The 16090-nt window shown below is 42.4% G+C and overlaps 1 protein-coding gene across 5 annotated transcripts in view; it reads right to left on the bottom strand.

Moving 5' to 3' along the window:
* Positions 1-16090, bottom strand: part of SLC11A2 (solute carrier family 11 member 2) — a 67766-nt gene that overhangs the window by 4080 nt on the left and 47596 nt on the right. For all 5 annotated transcript variants that reach the window (XM_080994632.1, XM_080994633.1, XM_080994635.1 and 2 more), the window contains 4 exons: positions 15667-15816; positions 15190-15263; positions 13220-13373; positions 9482-9535 (listed from right to left, as the gene is read on the bottom strand). In XM_080994632.1, the coding sequence (XP_080850758.1) occupies positions 9482-9535; positions 13220-13373; positions 15190-15263; positions 15667-15816 (432 nt within the window). The remainder of the gene's footprint in view (positions 1-9481; positions 9536-13219; positions 13374-15189; positions 15264-15666; positions 15817-16090) is intronic.

The following is a 16090-nucleotide window of genomic DNA, read 5'->3' as shown; positions in this document are numbered from 1 at the left end:
CATCGAGTCCAACCCCCTGCCAAGCAGGAAACGATGCAGTTAAAAATGCCGTCGCCATATTGGGAAGTTCTGTCGGAGGACTTAAGTCTGGGAGGAGAAATAGAGAAATAGAGCTGTTTTTATATTGTGGGTGAAACTCCTCAGAGGGACTTAAGAACGACAGTTCTGTAATTAATGATGGAAAGAGTGATGTTATCTATGAAGGCGATGATATATGGAAACCATCTCGATTTGAGGATTGGAAGAACGGAAAAATTCACACAGGATTATTATTGGTGTTTATCGGCTTAAGGAGACTATCAGAAGAGATCATAAAGAAAAAAGAAAATATATGAACAAGATGTGATGTGGAAACAGCAAGATAAGACTGGATAGAATTATGAACTCTGTTTGGACTGATTTGGACTGATTTGGACATTAAAACAGTAGCAAGAAGACGATCAGAATCCCCCTTTGGATCCTGAAATATGGGTCCCCTCAACAACAAAATTTAAAATTCGGCTTTGTAATTCGGAATTTATGTGATGTGATTTAATTTGATTTGATTGGCCGGTTAATAAAAATTATTTTTTTAAAAAAAGAATGGACCCTTGATAACAGAGCTGATGTTGTTTGATTGCAAAACAGACTTGCTCCAGTACATATGGAGGCTGTTGGGTTCGTTGCAGGGTTTGTATCTCTGTTTCATGGCTTATGATTGCTAGTAAGCTGCTTCCATAAGTTGTGGGGTTGTTTCTAAGCAGGGGCAAGTCTTCAGCCCAAGGCCAATGAGTAGGGACGATAATTATCTGCGTTGATGAGATACTGGAGAGATTATAGCTGAGAGCTGAAGGTAACAAGAGAATTTCTATTGCTGTGTTCTGTAGCAAGTGACTCATTGGGAAACTACCCGACTTTACAGAGTGGTTTCCTCACTTTGCTAAACAAATATTGTAGTTTTTAAAAGGATGCCTGATGCAACTGTTTGGGGCAATTGTTTGTCTTTGCCCAAAAGATTGGGAGCAGATGTGACTATACCATAATCTTAGGTAAAGGTAAAGGGACCCCTGACCGTTAAGTCCAGTTGCGGATGACTCTGGAGTTGCGGCGCTCATCTCGCTTTAGTGGCTGAGGGAGCCACCGTTTGTCCACAGACGGCTTCTGGGTCATGTGGCCAGCATGACTAAGACACTTCTGGCAAACCAGAGCAGCACACGGAAACACCGTTTACCTTCCCGCCAGTGTGGTACCTATTTATCTACTTGCACTTCAAACTGCTAGGTTGGCAGGAGCTGGGACCGAGCAACGGGAGCTCACCCCGTCACGGGGATTTGAACCGCCGACCTTCCGATCGGCAAGCCCTAGGCTCAGTGGTTTAGACCACAGCTCTACCCGCGGCCCACCATAATCTTAGCTGTATACAGTTGTGTGGGGGATGCACTCTGGATAGTAGCTGCAGGTAGGTGTGGTTTTCAGTTGCTTTATGGGATATGGTGCAGTTTATATGGATGAAATCACGTTACATGGAGTGGCTCAAATTTAGAGTAATAGGATGTTGTTACTGATAAAAGATCTGGTTGGATTTCTCAAAAGCTCTCCGTCTCACGAGCCTCAACGCTGAAGACGTCATTAAAGTACCACCACTTGAGAAGAGGCATGTAGTGACTGGAGAAAGCAATGTTGAAAGCCAGCCATTGTGTTTCTTCATACCACTGATGCATATCCCATTACAGTAGTACCTTGGGTTGCAGACGCTTCAGGTTACAGACTCCGCCAACCCTGAAATAGTATCCCAGGTTAAGAATTTTGCTTCAGGATGAGAACAGAAAGTGATTGGCGGCGGCACAAGCGGGAGGCCCCATTAGCTAAAGTGGTGCTTCAGGTTAAGAACAGTTTCAGGTTAAGAACGGACCTCTGGACCAAATTAAGTACTTAACCCGAGGTACCACTGTACCAGGGACTGTTAGCTGGGCATCATTATACCCATACTAACCGGATCTTTGAGCATCTGAATGTATGTTGTGCAAGTGAGGGATCTGCGTGTTACAATCCTACTGCTCTCTCTTCCATCGCTTGGCCTTCTGGCATCACTTTGTATTAAAAGAACGGCTCAGCCCCTTCTCTTTGTCCTTAGAGTATACTTATCCTCTTTGCTAATCTCACAGCGTAGGGATTGGCTCATGAAAGCTCATACTGCACTACAATTCTTTAAGGTAACGCCAAACCCTTTGTTGTTTTAATGTCATTGACCCTTCTGTGCCCCCGTCTCAGCACCAGAATGGTAGTCCCCGTTTTCCCTTCGCTAAGTTACACTCAGAGACCCTTTCTTCTCGGTTTATTCAGAGAGGATGTGTTTAAGGACGACAACAATTTGGAGGAGTGAACAGTTGGTGCTTATACTTTGGTTCTCTTTGCTTTTCCTTTCCCTGGGTGATGATTACACCAATTCAGCGAGCGGTATGGGGAAGAGTTGTGTTTCCTCAAATATTTCAATGGAAGATCTGTGGGATGCATTTTCTTTGGGGCACGTGTCTCTGCTCTCTCCAGTGAAGAAGTAGGAAGTTCTTTTGGGGGCAGGCTGGCTAGATCAGGACAGAACATGTTTCATGGGGTTTTTAGAATCATGGAACTGAACTGGGGTCTCGAGACGTAATATTTCAGCCAGTTATAGATCCAATAGTGCCACAAAAAGCTAAACAACCCTCTCCCCCACAATCTTACTAATTTCTTACATGGCATCACCTGTGTGCTGGAAAAATATAGAGCTGTATTTTGGGCGTGCATGGGGTAAGTTCCATTGCATGAGTAGAATAGCAGCACTGGATACAACCCATATGTTTCTGAAGGTAGTTGCTGTAGTGTAGGGAGTCAAAAGGGGCCTACATGTGGCAGAATAGTTGTGCACTTCTAAGGCGACTATGTTCATACGTGGTACATATAACTGCCTAGATGGAAGCAGCATCACTAGGAATTCCACGTGGCATCAGGCGGTTCCTGCTAACTGGAAGTTGTGCAGTTTCAGTGAAAGTTGACATTGTGATTTGCTGCTGGAGCCACAACAATAACGACTGAAACCTTGTCAGCATTTCTTCTAGAAAATACGTTTGGATCTTGGTGGCTCTATGTTGTATCTTGAGATATGTGAATTTCCTGGTTCAGCTGATCACATCTCGGCTTAGTAAGCTCAGTTATGAATGAATCTCTTGCATTCATATGAACATGCAGCCTCTTCTGGCAAGCCACTATTAGACAGCAAGTCCAATATACTATTATTTCCCATTTTAATCAAATTGGGAAAGTATCGTTGCCAGCTTCATAAGGAGTCAGGGAATTAAAGCAACTTCAAATACTGGCTGAAAATGCTGGCTTGCTCCAGAGCTAGTAATCACAGTTTCTCAGGCTGGATGAAACGGGAAACTCTAGCTGATTAGAAATTTCATGGATCACACAAAGGGGCTTTGTGAACAGGCAAAAGGCTTGGCCATATCTCAGCTCAGTAAGCAGAGATGTGATTGTCCAAAGATTGCCTTTGGGTTCATTTTGGCTTCCTGACTTTAATGATACTGAAAAAGACACATGTGCATTATTTACATGTCTTAAATAAATGTATTGTATTTTTATGTTGTGAACCACCCTGAGATCGAAGGATGAAGGGCAATATACAAATGTAATAAATAAATAAAAATTAAAAAGTAACACTTAATGGAGGGCAACTGGTATCTTCTGTAACAGGCATCCCCAAACTCGGCCCTCTAGATGTTTTGGGGCTACAGTTCCCATCATCCCTGACCACTGGTCCTGTTAGATAGGGATGATGGGAGTTGTAGTCCCAAAACATCTGGAGGGCCGCGTTAGGGGGAGCCAGTTCTGTAAGTGGCACAAAAAATAATCCAGGCAATTGTTCTGGTTTTTACTAACAATGTTTTGTATCTAACTTGCCAAAACTATGCAAGATTGATAAAGTGTCACCAATTTGATTTTGAAGTCCACTGACTTTTAAAAGCCATTTCACGCTAATACACACCGTAAAAATCTCTACATACAAATTCTGCTAATCCCATTAAGACTTTGAGAATAGTTTAAACTGTTTATATAAAGGTATGAATCAAAAGGACAGGATGACCAACAGTTTCCAACAGACTGAAACTTACCGTATAGCATCTCAAGAGTTTACATAAAAACATATTGCTTGTTTTAAACATTGTAGGACATTTAAACTGCAAGTTTCTTAGCGAAGCAAAATTACTTACACCTTCCACTTCCCTTAAAGCTGGTAAGGAGAGCTTGTAATAAAAGGGGGAAAGATAACATTTCTATAGCATGTCAGAGCTGAATCTGTTTTATCCAAAAGCTTTAATCTGCAGGTAATGTTGGCCCACAGAGCACTAGAAAGGATTTTGCCAACTCAGCAGTACTCATTTGAAGGCTGCTCCACTGACCACGGATCAGTTGACATTTGATTTGTTGTGTTAATAGGAAACTGCTACTAGATATATTTCTAACAGCGAAGTTGCACTCTGGATTGTGACATACACAGATGATGCAGGAAACACCAACAGAAATAAATGATATAAATAATATATAAATTGTGAGCAGAGGACTCAACCGGGTCTTAATCTGACCCAGAATTCCCCCTCTCCTTTGTTAATAAGCTGCTTTCGACTCATATAAGTATGAAACCTGAGCAAATGACTCATGTTTTATGTACTGCAGAAGTCTCTGCAGAGCAGTTCTTGGTGTTTTTTTGGGGGGGGTCACAGAACCCTTTGAGAACAGACCCCACCCCCTTAACTTTCTCCATAACAGATCAGCTGGTTTTCAAAAATGTATTTGACCTATCCTTCCCAAATTTGCCAACAGCAGCTATTAGCCAGGAAAGCTACATGGAACTTAAAACCTGATCTGGTTAGGAAATAGTTATGCTATTCAGGTTTAATTATTCCTGACCACTGCCATTATTTCTTGCAGCCAGCCAACAGGAATGTTCCTACCGTCAGCTCCTCAATGGCTTGCCACTTTGAATCTTTACCTCCCCAAAGCGGCAAACTGAACATCGCCTTGTGCCAGAATCACCGATTGCAGCCTGCAATGGCAATGCAAAGCATCACAAAGGTTTTGATGTCTGCATGGATCTCTATGCAAGACAGCAGGGTATTCCATTCAACGGCAGGGTGTGCTTTGCAGATGTGGGTGCAGAATCCTTCAATGCTCAAATGAACTGGGGGACAGGGCAGGAAGAGAGAACACTGCCCACATTCCACATCTGGGCGCATTTTACAAATAATAATAATCATCGTGTGCTTGATATGTCAAATAATACCCAAATAATACAACCTTCGTGAGGTTAATTTAAGCAGAAAAGAAAGACACCCAAGTTGGAAAATGTTCCATTCTTTTAATTTAAATTATCATTTATACAGACTGATTTATACTAGAAAAAATAGACATTTGTTTCATAGATTTTACAACCCAAACTGTGTAGCACGGATGCTTTAAGACTGCTACATAGCTACGATTTTCAGAATCTTGTACCATGTTCAAAACGGTGTCAGACAGAAACTGACATCCCAAGAGGCAGGCTTGTCTATCTTTCTTCTGAGAATTTACAACGTTAAAGTGCACCGAAGAAAAAATTACAGCTGCTGAAGGCCGCTGGCCATTTTATAACCATGCAACTCCCCAATAGTGTAAACTATTCTGCTACTGAAAAACCTGGAAAGCAATTTGCCCATGGAGTATACAAAGCATTTCAAGTAATTCTGCAAAGTCCACATAGAAAATGCCAGACGCACTCTCCGAGTTTGCAAAACAAAACTGTTAAAATAATGCCTGCTTCTGAGCTGGGGAAATGTTCACAAAGTTTATTGAAATACAGCAAAAACGAGCAGTCAGATAGGTTAAGCTAGTACAAATAAAACCGGGAGACTTGAGATGGTCAGATAAAAAGCAATTCAAAATTTAGCAGCTTTGTTGCAGCAAAAAGAAATGATCAGTGCCCCTCTGTAGTGAATGAAGATATAACAGCAGCACGGCCCAGTAGGAACCACACCTCTCAAGTGTATGGCCAACTTAAACCCTGGATTTCAGAGGTCCTTCTCTACTGCAGGCAAGGACGTCTTTTCTTAAGTAAAACTACACAAAGCAAACACCAACTGGCCTTGAGTGCAGCCTTTCCCCATCCCATGCTGGTAGAGGATTCTGGGAGTTGTAGTCCAAAAGTATTGGAGTGTATCAGGCTATGTTAGTGTTGAGTGGGGGAAAGCTAGGTACCCTCTTGGCATCATGCCATGCCTATGATGCAATGTCATTTTGTCACCTTTATGGCACTACATACAGTTGTAGGCAGAAGGAAAGATTCTAGCCACCTTGAAAGTCTCAGAACACATGCAATGTCACCTTCTCTTAAGCAAAAGATCCTCACAGCTGCCATTAATTTTTCCCCACAAGTGCACATGAGACAAAAATGTATTGTCTAGATCTTGAGCAGAACTGGATGCTCCCACACTAACTGAAAATAGTTTAATTGTATTTTTCCTCTACATTTGAAATTTAGGTGCACCTTGAAGCAGCAATAGAAAGTCCATCCATCACCCCATCGTATGTGGGCCAGTAGGCTATTACAGCCTTGGATTATTGCTCAAGCACAGAACAAAGCATCCGTTAGGCTGACCAGTTTTAAAAGGATTTGAGCATGTTTAACTATGCCCTGGAATGCAACCTTTGACATTTGTCAAAAACAGGGCATAGGTTAACGCTGATATAAAGTTATTATTCAACCCGTTAAATCTTATCAATACCCAGGGAGCAAAACGATAATGATCACGTTAAAAATGGTACAGAAAAATTGGAGGATGAATCCTGAAGACACTCAGACAGTCTGGCTTCCGGTGACGATTGGAAAAATTAGGGCATTTCAAGTCAAGATGTACCGTTAGTGTTTTTAAAAGAGAAACACACATGAAGGATTGTGTGAGAATGTCAAATGTCTTTGTGGGGTGGGGACATTGGTCAAGTTATGACCAGTTCTGATTCCTACCTTCTAGTGATTATGGGTAGCCCTCTTCAAGCCAAGTGGGTGGTTAGCCTCACAATACGTGCAAGAAAAGTATTAAAATTGGAACCCATCCAAAGCTGTTTTGTTTTTGGACCTGAAACGCAGCTGATGAAGTAGATGCAACAAAGCTACCTTAGCCCAAATTCTAGTCCAGCGAAACCAGTATACTTATCAGTTTCACAAGATAAGGGTAACATTTGAGACCAATGACAATATTTGCAAGCAAGTCCTGTTGAGGCAAATCTCAAGGACTCCCTCAGGTTTTTCTTTTAAGAACAGAAATATATTTGGGAATCTAAATGTTTACCATTTCCCAAATGAAACAGAATACGGAGGTAGTGGAATTGTCTCTGAATTTCTGTGGAGCTCGTTTCACAATGTGCTCCTATGTTCTGTATTGGGCCTTTTCAGACCACGCTGCAACCTTAGCAAGTCACTCTGAATTCTATTTAACAGATGACAGACACATGCATCTCTGAACGATATTCCAGGAGGAATATATGAAACATATTCCATGAGGTAAAAACCATTCATCATTATACCTACACATAGCTCAGTGATGCAATTATTAACGTTATTAATACTATAATTAGCCCTTTCTTAGTATCTATCTCAATGTTGTAATGCCAAAAGGGGAGGATTTTGCAATGCTACCCTGAAGACTGTTAAAAGGAAATGAAGCAACAAAAAGAAATACAGAAAAACCATTTAAGATGACGGAAGGAGTAACTGGAATAATTACACCAGGTTAACTATGTTTTGTTTTTTTAAAAAAATATGTTTGTGATAGTTGGAGACTCCTGGCTAGAAAGAGGATTCAAGTATTCATACTTAAGTATTTTCCTCCAACAGATGCCGAAACCTTCATTTTAACCCTAACATTCATGACACAAAGAGTTACAGGAAATATGGACATCACTTCACTGTCTTAATAACAATTAGTCACAAAACAAACAGTAAAAACTTGTAAACATTGAATGCAAAATTATTTCCCCATTGCTGACCACCAGAATTGCACACTAAGCAAGTTAATTAACACTTTTTAATGTACAGGCCCAGTTTTAATTTTTAGCAGTTGTTCTTTTGTTTAAGAAAAAGCTAATAATTGAGAGTTCTCTAACGGAGAACTCCAATGGAGACAGGAAAGGGAGAAATCTATACAAAAATTGTGGATTTCCTCTCTTTAACTGTGATCTAGCTTTTACACTGAAGAGTACCAAGAAAGCCGTTTGGGGGAAGTTGGGACAGTTGCTTAAGAGAAATAAAGTTCCAGAGCACATGATACATGTGCCCATCTCTTTAGCTGGAAAGCAAGCCTCTAGTGAAGACCAACAATTAAATGACCAGGCCAAGCAGCCTTTCTACCTGCTTCTCAGCCAAAATGTGCAGCCACTCTATTTGTGTGATTTTTTTTTGACAGTAGCCCTGCAGAAGATGATACTCTGGCCATCTGGCAGGCACTAGTACTTTCACTAGTATTGTATTTTCAGAAGTGGCTTGTACTCCTTCCAAAATAAGTTCTCAGCTTTGCAAGGCTCTCTTTGATAAAGGATTCAGAAACAGCCTCAGCATCACTAACTTACACCTGCCTTTAATCGTTATCAGAAGCAGCGGTCAGCCAACATTAATCAACTGGACAGGAGACTGATTCGCTTGCCAGCTTCTACATTTAGCAGAATTCACGGACAATACTTTAATCAAACTGCACTATTTTGGGTTCCAGATAGAGGGCCTGAATGCTCAGCTGTGGGGGTGCTGCCTGCCTGCAGAAAGCCAGCTTCACAGGAAGAAAGATTCAGCATAACGTTTCTCATGCTATTTCCCAACATGCAGGGAGATTCTCCCCTGCTTCCTGCCCATGGGGATTTACCTGCATCCTGAAGCATAGTCCAGAATAAAGATGCATTCCTTAGCACTGAATAATGTTAGCCTTTACCTTGCATTCCAGCTGCCGACACTAGCAAGACTCATTAGGGTCTATTCTATTCAAGTGCAATCACGTCATTTAATTTTACGCCTTTCAAACATGGGTTTTTAAAAGACACGATTGCCATTAATTGAACGAATCCCAGTTAGAATATAGCATTAGTCCCTTGGTTAAAGTTGAAAGCATTTTAGTGTTTGCATTCTCACACTGAGAATCTAATGCTACAACGGAAGCAATGAGAATTTTTGTTCGTTTGTTCTTTAGAGTGTGATTGTTGGGGGACAGCAAGGAAAAGAACCCGAGTATTTCTCAATATGTACAACCACAATTATTGTTTTTTAACACCATTACCACAATCTTAACTTTGTGCAAAAGCGCACATACATTTGGATATGTTCACAGAGTAAACCATAGAAACACACTGGCCCTGATGGCTCCCTGTTGCGTACAGACAGACCCAGTATTTAATTAATTGGAGACGAAGCCGGCTCTTCAATAAGCAACGTTCTCGTGACTCTTACCGTGCGACCACAGGCCAGGAAGGAGGCTCCGAGAGCTATTAGGCACAGCCAAGTCTGGAGGAGAGAAGCAGAATCCCAAATCAATTGTAGGTTTACTTAAAAAGACAGTCCCACCACAAAGTATTTTAGCCACTACAAAGAAAACAGTGCATTGTTCCCGTGTGATCATAGGTCTCAGGTCTATTAATTTCACTGGGAGAGTAGGGCCATTGAAATAAATGGACCTGAATTATATCTATTAATTTGAAATGGTCTGCTCTGAGTAGGACCAGTCTTGGATATACCCCAGAGTGGGTCATTTCGTTTACTGAATTTATATACCGCCCTATACCCGGAAAGGGACATGGGTGGCACTGTGGGTTAAACCACAGAGCCTAGGACTTGCCGATCAGAAGGTCGGCGGTTCGAATCTCCGCAACGGGGTGAGCTCCCGTTGCTCTGTCCCAGCTCCTGCCAACCTAGCAGTTCGAAAGCACGTCAAAGTGCAAGTAGATAAATAGGGACTGCTACAGTGGGAAAGTAAACGGCGTTTCCGTGTGCTGGTCTGGTTCTCCAGAAGCGGCTTAGTCATGCTGGCCACATGACCAGGAAGCTGTACGCCGGCTCCTTCGGCCAATAAAGTGAGATGAACGCCGCAACCCCAGAGTCGGCCACGACTGGACCCAATGGTCAGGGGTCCCTTTACCTTTATCTATACCCGGAGGTCTCAGGATGGTTCACAAACAAAAATCACAATATATAAAATAAAATAAAAACAATAATCCAACACGCCCCCCCCCCAAGTGTCACATTTTAAAGGGTATCGGATGTTGATTAGGTCAGTCAAAGGCCTGGTTAAAGAGGAACGTTTTTGCCTGGTGCTGAAAGGTGTATTATGAAGGCGCCAGGCGAACTTCCCTGGGGAGAGCATTCCACAGACAGGGGGCCACTGCAGAGAAGGCCCCGTTCTCATGTTGCCACCCTCCAGAGCTCTCGAGGAGGAGGTACATGAAGGAGTGCCTCAGAAGATGATCTCAGGGTCCGGCCTAACTTAGTCACTACTCTAAGTAAACTTTAGTTGAAAACCACCTAGGGTCACACCCCTGCCCCAACTTCCCAATGCCTCAGCAAAACAGCAGCCCTCTACCAGGTTTCAAAACGTGAAGGGGGATGTGCAATTCCACCCTAAGAAACACATTGTGAGGGGAGCCAAGAGAAAAATGTGTCACACAACAGTTGCTGCCATTGCATGCCAAGAGGCAGATCTAGTTAACCCGACTAAAGAAATCTTAGCTGAGCGATTCTAGGAGTTTTAATCCAATTAAATGTGCATCACTGCAAGTCAGAAGAATACTTCAGAAGAACAACAACAAACAATTCCTTTTAACATGATGCACATATGCGCCAGGGCCAGAAGCTCCTTAGACGAGGTCATGCCCTCTCTTATAAGCAAGAAGAAATGCTTTTGCTAAAATGGTGTCTATGGTCAGAGCCACTAAGAGGGAGTTATGGCTGAACTAGGCTCAGAAAGCAACGACTGTAAGCTTTCATATATATATTTTTTTGTTTTAAGTCTCTAGCCCCTTTAGAGTGAAAGTTATGAAGCAAAATGTGCAGGCAATATGCTATGGAGAAATTCAGAGTTTCACTCTGGAGAAGGCATTTCGAAACATAGCTTCAAAATGACATAAAGGGCAGATTTATGTTGTTTAAAAGGGGCCAAATTCCCCCTGCTATCTGGTACGTGAGAGGAGATTGTGTAGGACGACATTCAAAAGGTATGGCTATGCATCCACCCTTGCTTTAAATATGTAAAATAAGAGTGAAGACAGGTTGCTCTCAGTCAGCCCATAACATTTGCAAAAGGACACAGAGAAAAGTAGACCATCCCTGAGCCCAAGTATTTTAGGCTGTAATAATACCCCACCCATCTGGCTGGGTTTCCCCAGCCAATCTGGGCAGCTCCCAACAGAACAACAAAACATCAAACATTAAAAACTTCCCTAAACAGAGCTGCCTTCAGATGTCTTCTAAAAGTCAGATATAGTGGTAACTCGGGTTACATACGCTTCAGGTTACATACTCCGTTAACCCAGAAATAGTGCTTCGGGTTAAGAATTTTGCTTCAGGATAAGAACAGAAATCGGGCTCCGGCAGCAGGAGGCCCCATAAGCTAAAGTGGTGCTTCAGGTTAAGAACAGTTTCAGGTTAAGAACGGACCTCCGGAACGAATTAAGTACTTAACCCGAGGTACCACTGTAGTTGTTTATTTCCTTGACATCTGATGGGAGGGCTTTCCACAGGGTGGGCGCCACCACCGAGAACTGGGTTTAGGGCTATCTGCTATCTGGGTTTAGTGCTAGCTGACAGAATATGCCGAATTAAGATGGTTTATCAGAAAAAATAAAGAATAAATCAAAACAGGAATTTGTTTCAAAATGGGAGGTTTTCAAAGAATATCTGAAAAATAAATATAGTAGTTTAAATTCTGTTGCAGCATTTGAGGAACTTCAGTAAAAGTTGCAAGGTAGATATAAGAAATTAGATTTATTAAGAATAAGTTTAATTACTATAAAAGTGTGTATTGGCAATAAGTAATATGAATTTGAAATATGGAATAGACGGGAGGTTGGGTCTTTAGTGTTAAGATCAATAGATGTTTTATTGTTTGCTAAGAAAATTATATGTATGGTTATTCTTGTGTGTAATTTGGTATTTGTGGTTTTTTTTCTTTTTCTTGTATCAATAAAAAACTTTATTTTAAAAAAAAGGAACTGGGTTTAGTGCTATCTGCATAGCCCCACCCCCTTCATTTGCATAGTCACATCCTGGGATTCAATGATGGGAGCTGGTTTTTAAAGAGAGACATTTGGGAGGGGACACACACACAAGGTTGTTGTTTTGTTCTGGGAAGAACAACCTTTTCTGAAAATACACGCTGTTTTCGAAGTAAGTCAGTGAGAACGCTATCATGTAGCCTGAGGTACAAACTGTTAGGATATTTCCATTCCACCTTAAAAGGGAGCAGGATGTTTGTGTCACAGCCTGTGTATTTCCTGTTCACAGGATGTTTCTGTTGTGTCTATGCTTTCGTTCTCTCTGTGTCTGAGGAACTGAAGCTGGCAGTCATGTTTTCTTTGTTCTGATCAACGCTGAATAAACTTGTAAATAATGCTCTCCTGAGTGCATCTTTCGCTGTGCATTATCTGCTGATAGAGCGTGCATCAGCTCTGGAATGTGGCAGGCTATTTCTGGAGCTCATGTCGCTAATTGCTGATACTGCGTGTCTATGGGAGATCGATGGACGTCCGGAGATGACATGGAGTCATGATGGACTTTCAGTCTCCCTGGCAGTATCCCAACACAAACTTCTAATTTACTGGGCAATCCATCTCATTTTCCCTAGATAAGGTTATTTTTAAGTGGGAAATGATGCAGATACAGAAACTGCTATGTGCTGGGATGGCGGAGGGAAGAACTCTGCATTAAGACACCTACACAGTGAGGGGGGAAAGTATTTGATCCCCTGCTAAATTTGCCCCTTTGCCCTCTGACATCTGGCAGTTTCCCAGTGTGCTGGAATAGTATTGCCTGGCAAACGCCATAGATTTAAAAAAAAAACATCTCTGGACCAGGTGGGGGAAGAAAGTCATGCTTCCTAGTAAGATGCTGTTGTTGTTTTCCTTTTTGAAGACTTACAACAACAACAACAACAACAACAACAACAACAACAACGATGCAAACCCACTATTAACTTACCAAATATGCCACGAAGGCTAGGTAGACAATGCTAAGAAGTGAAGCAATCACATAATAGAGGGTTTGTCCCAGGCCAGTTACATACGACACCACAAAGTACATGTTGATGGCGCAGATGATAAGAATGAGAATTCCCCCAGCGATCTTCCAGGCCCTAAAAGTCAAATTAAGAAACAATTATTATAGCGGGAGGAGATGAAATGGGAATGACGTGTAACTATGCGGAATGGTTGAGAAGTGCGACAGAATAGGCTTAATACTCAACCCCCTCCTCCACCCAAAAAAGGCTCACAAAAATAAAGTTATGTGACCACATTTACAGAAACCACCTCATACCCTAGAAGCCTACAGGATGGGACTCTGCAGTGTAGGGACAGGGGAAACTGATGTGGAAGAGCAACCAAAAGTGTGTTCATGTGTATTGTAAATACATACAGGGTGAGTCTTTTAAAAGGGGCCTCATGGAACATGTGCACTCTGTATCCACGGAGCCTCTTTTAAAGGACTCATCCTGTATGTATGTGTGTGTGTGTGTGTGTGTGTGTGCGCGCGCACACACACACACTATATATATATATATATATATATATATACTGTTGTTGTTGTTGTTTAGTCGTGTCCGCCTCTTTGTGACCCCATGGACCAGAGCACGCCAGGCACTCCTGTCTTCCGCTGCCTCCCGCAGTTTGGTCAAACTCATGCTGGTAGCTTCGAGAACACTATCCAACCATCTCGTCCTCTGTCATCCCCTTCTCCTTGTGCCCTCAATCTTTCCCAACATCAGGGTCTTTTCCAGGGAGTCTTCTCTTCTCATGAGGTGGCCAGAGTATTGGAGCCTCAGCTTCAGGATCTGTCCTTCCAGTGAGAACTCAGGGCTGATTTCTTTCAGAATGGATAGGTTTGATCTTCTTGCAGTCCACGGGACTCTCAAGAGTCTCCTCCAGCACCATAATTCAAAAGCATCAATTCTTCGGCGATCAGCCTTCTTGATGGTCCAGCTCTCACTTCCATACATCACTACTGGGAAAACCATAGCTTTAACTATTCGGACCTTTGTTGGCAAGGTGATGTCTCTGCTTCTGAAGATGCTGTCTAGGTTTGTCATTGCTTTTCTCCCAAGAAGCAGGCATCTTTTAATTTTGTGACTGCTGTCACCATCTGCAGTGATGAGGTATGTGTGTGTGTTTGTGTGTGTGTGTGTTTGTGTGTATGTATATATATAAAAAAGTGTAAAGTTTTACTGCAATTATTATAGTGTAAAAGGTTCGGCAACTGGCAAGTCACTGCATGTATTGCTTTTCAAGTATTTATGGTGATGTGCTGGAAGCAGTGGTTGCACACAGCAGCCTGGCGAAAGACAAAGATGTTGCCCAGGAGTACAGCAAACTAAAATGGACACGTGGTCCTGGCATTCCACAGAAAAGCTGCAAAGCTACAGGTTCCACTGGTCGTACTGACTATAAAACACACTCCACACATTGGAGGGAGGGTCCCTGCCCTTTTTTTATTTACAGAGTGAGGAGAGAAATACTGTGTGTATGCATGCACACGCACACAGTCCTATGCTCATGTGAAGAGTGTCACTTCTTAGTAATAAAGTGAAGCCTCAACTTGCTGTGGAATTACATCCAGGTGCTGAGATTTAAAGTGGCTTGCCCAAGTGACAACAGTTCCCAGATACAGTGGCACCTTGGTTAAAGAACAGCTTCGTTTATGAACAGCTTGGATTAAGAACGCTGCAAACCCGGAAGCAGGTGTTTTGGTTTGTGAACTTTGCCTTGGAAGCAGAAAATGTTCCGCTTCCTGTTGAGTGTGTTCCATTTGTAAATGGACTTCCGGAATGGATAAAGCGTAAACCAAGGTACCACTGTACTGAGAAGTGTCTGCTCAGAAGCAATATTATGCATCTCAGTTTTTACCCTTCTCAGGTCCCTCAAGGATGTGCTACACATGCAATTCTTCATACTTACAGGCCATTGGCGAAGTCATTCATCACAGGGCGCAAACTGGTGAATGTGAGGACTGGAATTAATGCAAAAGGAAGCTGGAAAGGAAGAAAAAAAGGGGGGAGGGAGATATTGCTCAAGAAGGTATCCTAAACTTGGGCTTCCAGCTCTGGATTTCCTCCTAGCTGGCCTTACAAAACTCACCCTCAAGTCTATATTTCCCTGGAGGGTGATGGCTTGTCCCCTTTAGCATACGAAATAACCTGCATTGCACAGGTCTGACTTTCCACGTAGAAAACAAATGGGCCCTAGACTGCTAAACCAACTCAGTATGTGCTGAGTTTCCTTTCATTGGACTGCTAGGTTTTATTTTTTCAAATCCCTGCTTTTGAAAACCAGTGCGTCGAACCTGGATTCCGTCATCCCTCCCAAGCCTTTCCGAGGGCAAATTTCGCTGCGGCCAGTAAATGTGCCCCCACAACTATTCTTCAGGACTCTCACCTGCAGGCTCATAAGAACGTTGAGGAAGTCGTTCATGCCGGTCAGGCGTTCCACATCTTGGAAAATGGCAACCAGGAGGGTGGGCGTGATGGCGATGGAGCGAGTCAAAACCACTCGAGCAAAGCGCGACCACTTCAGATTGAGGAACCCCTGAAACAAGCAATGGGGAGACAAATGACCCGAATAGCCAGCAGAGCTCAAATGTCATCAAACAACAGTTTGTAGGGTGGGATACGGGTACAAGGAAGACATTCTCAGGTTAACTAGCTAGTTTTCAGCTTAATGCTCAGAACCTTCACAAATCTATGCTCGCAACCTTCCAGTATTCTCTCACTTGATCATTGTTTACCTTTGTGTGTCTTTCATTTTCATAAACATCACTCCATGGTGATTTTTTTAAATAAAAAAATAATCCTTTTTATTT

Source organism: Podarcis pityusensis, assembly GCF_964106645.2.
Source record: "Podarcis pityusensis genome assembly, chromosome: 2".
Classification (NCBI taxonomy): Eukaryota; Metazoa; Chordata; class Lepidosauria; order Squamata; family Lacertidae; genus Podarcis; species Podarcis pityusensis.
The sequence above is the reverse complement of the archived record's forward strand: the minus strand, read 5'-3'. Positions and strand labels throughout refer to the sequence as shown.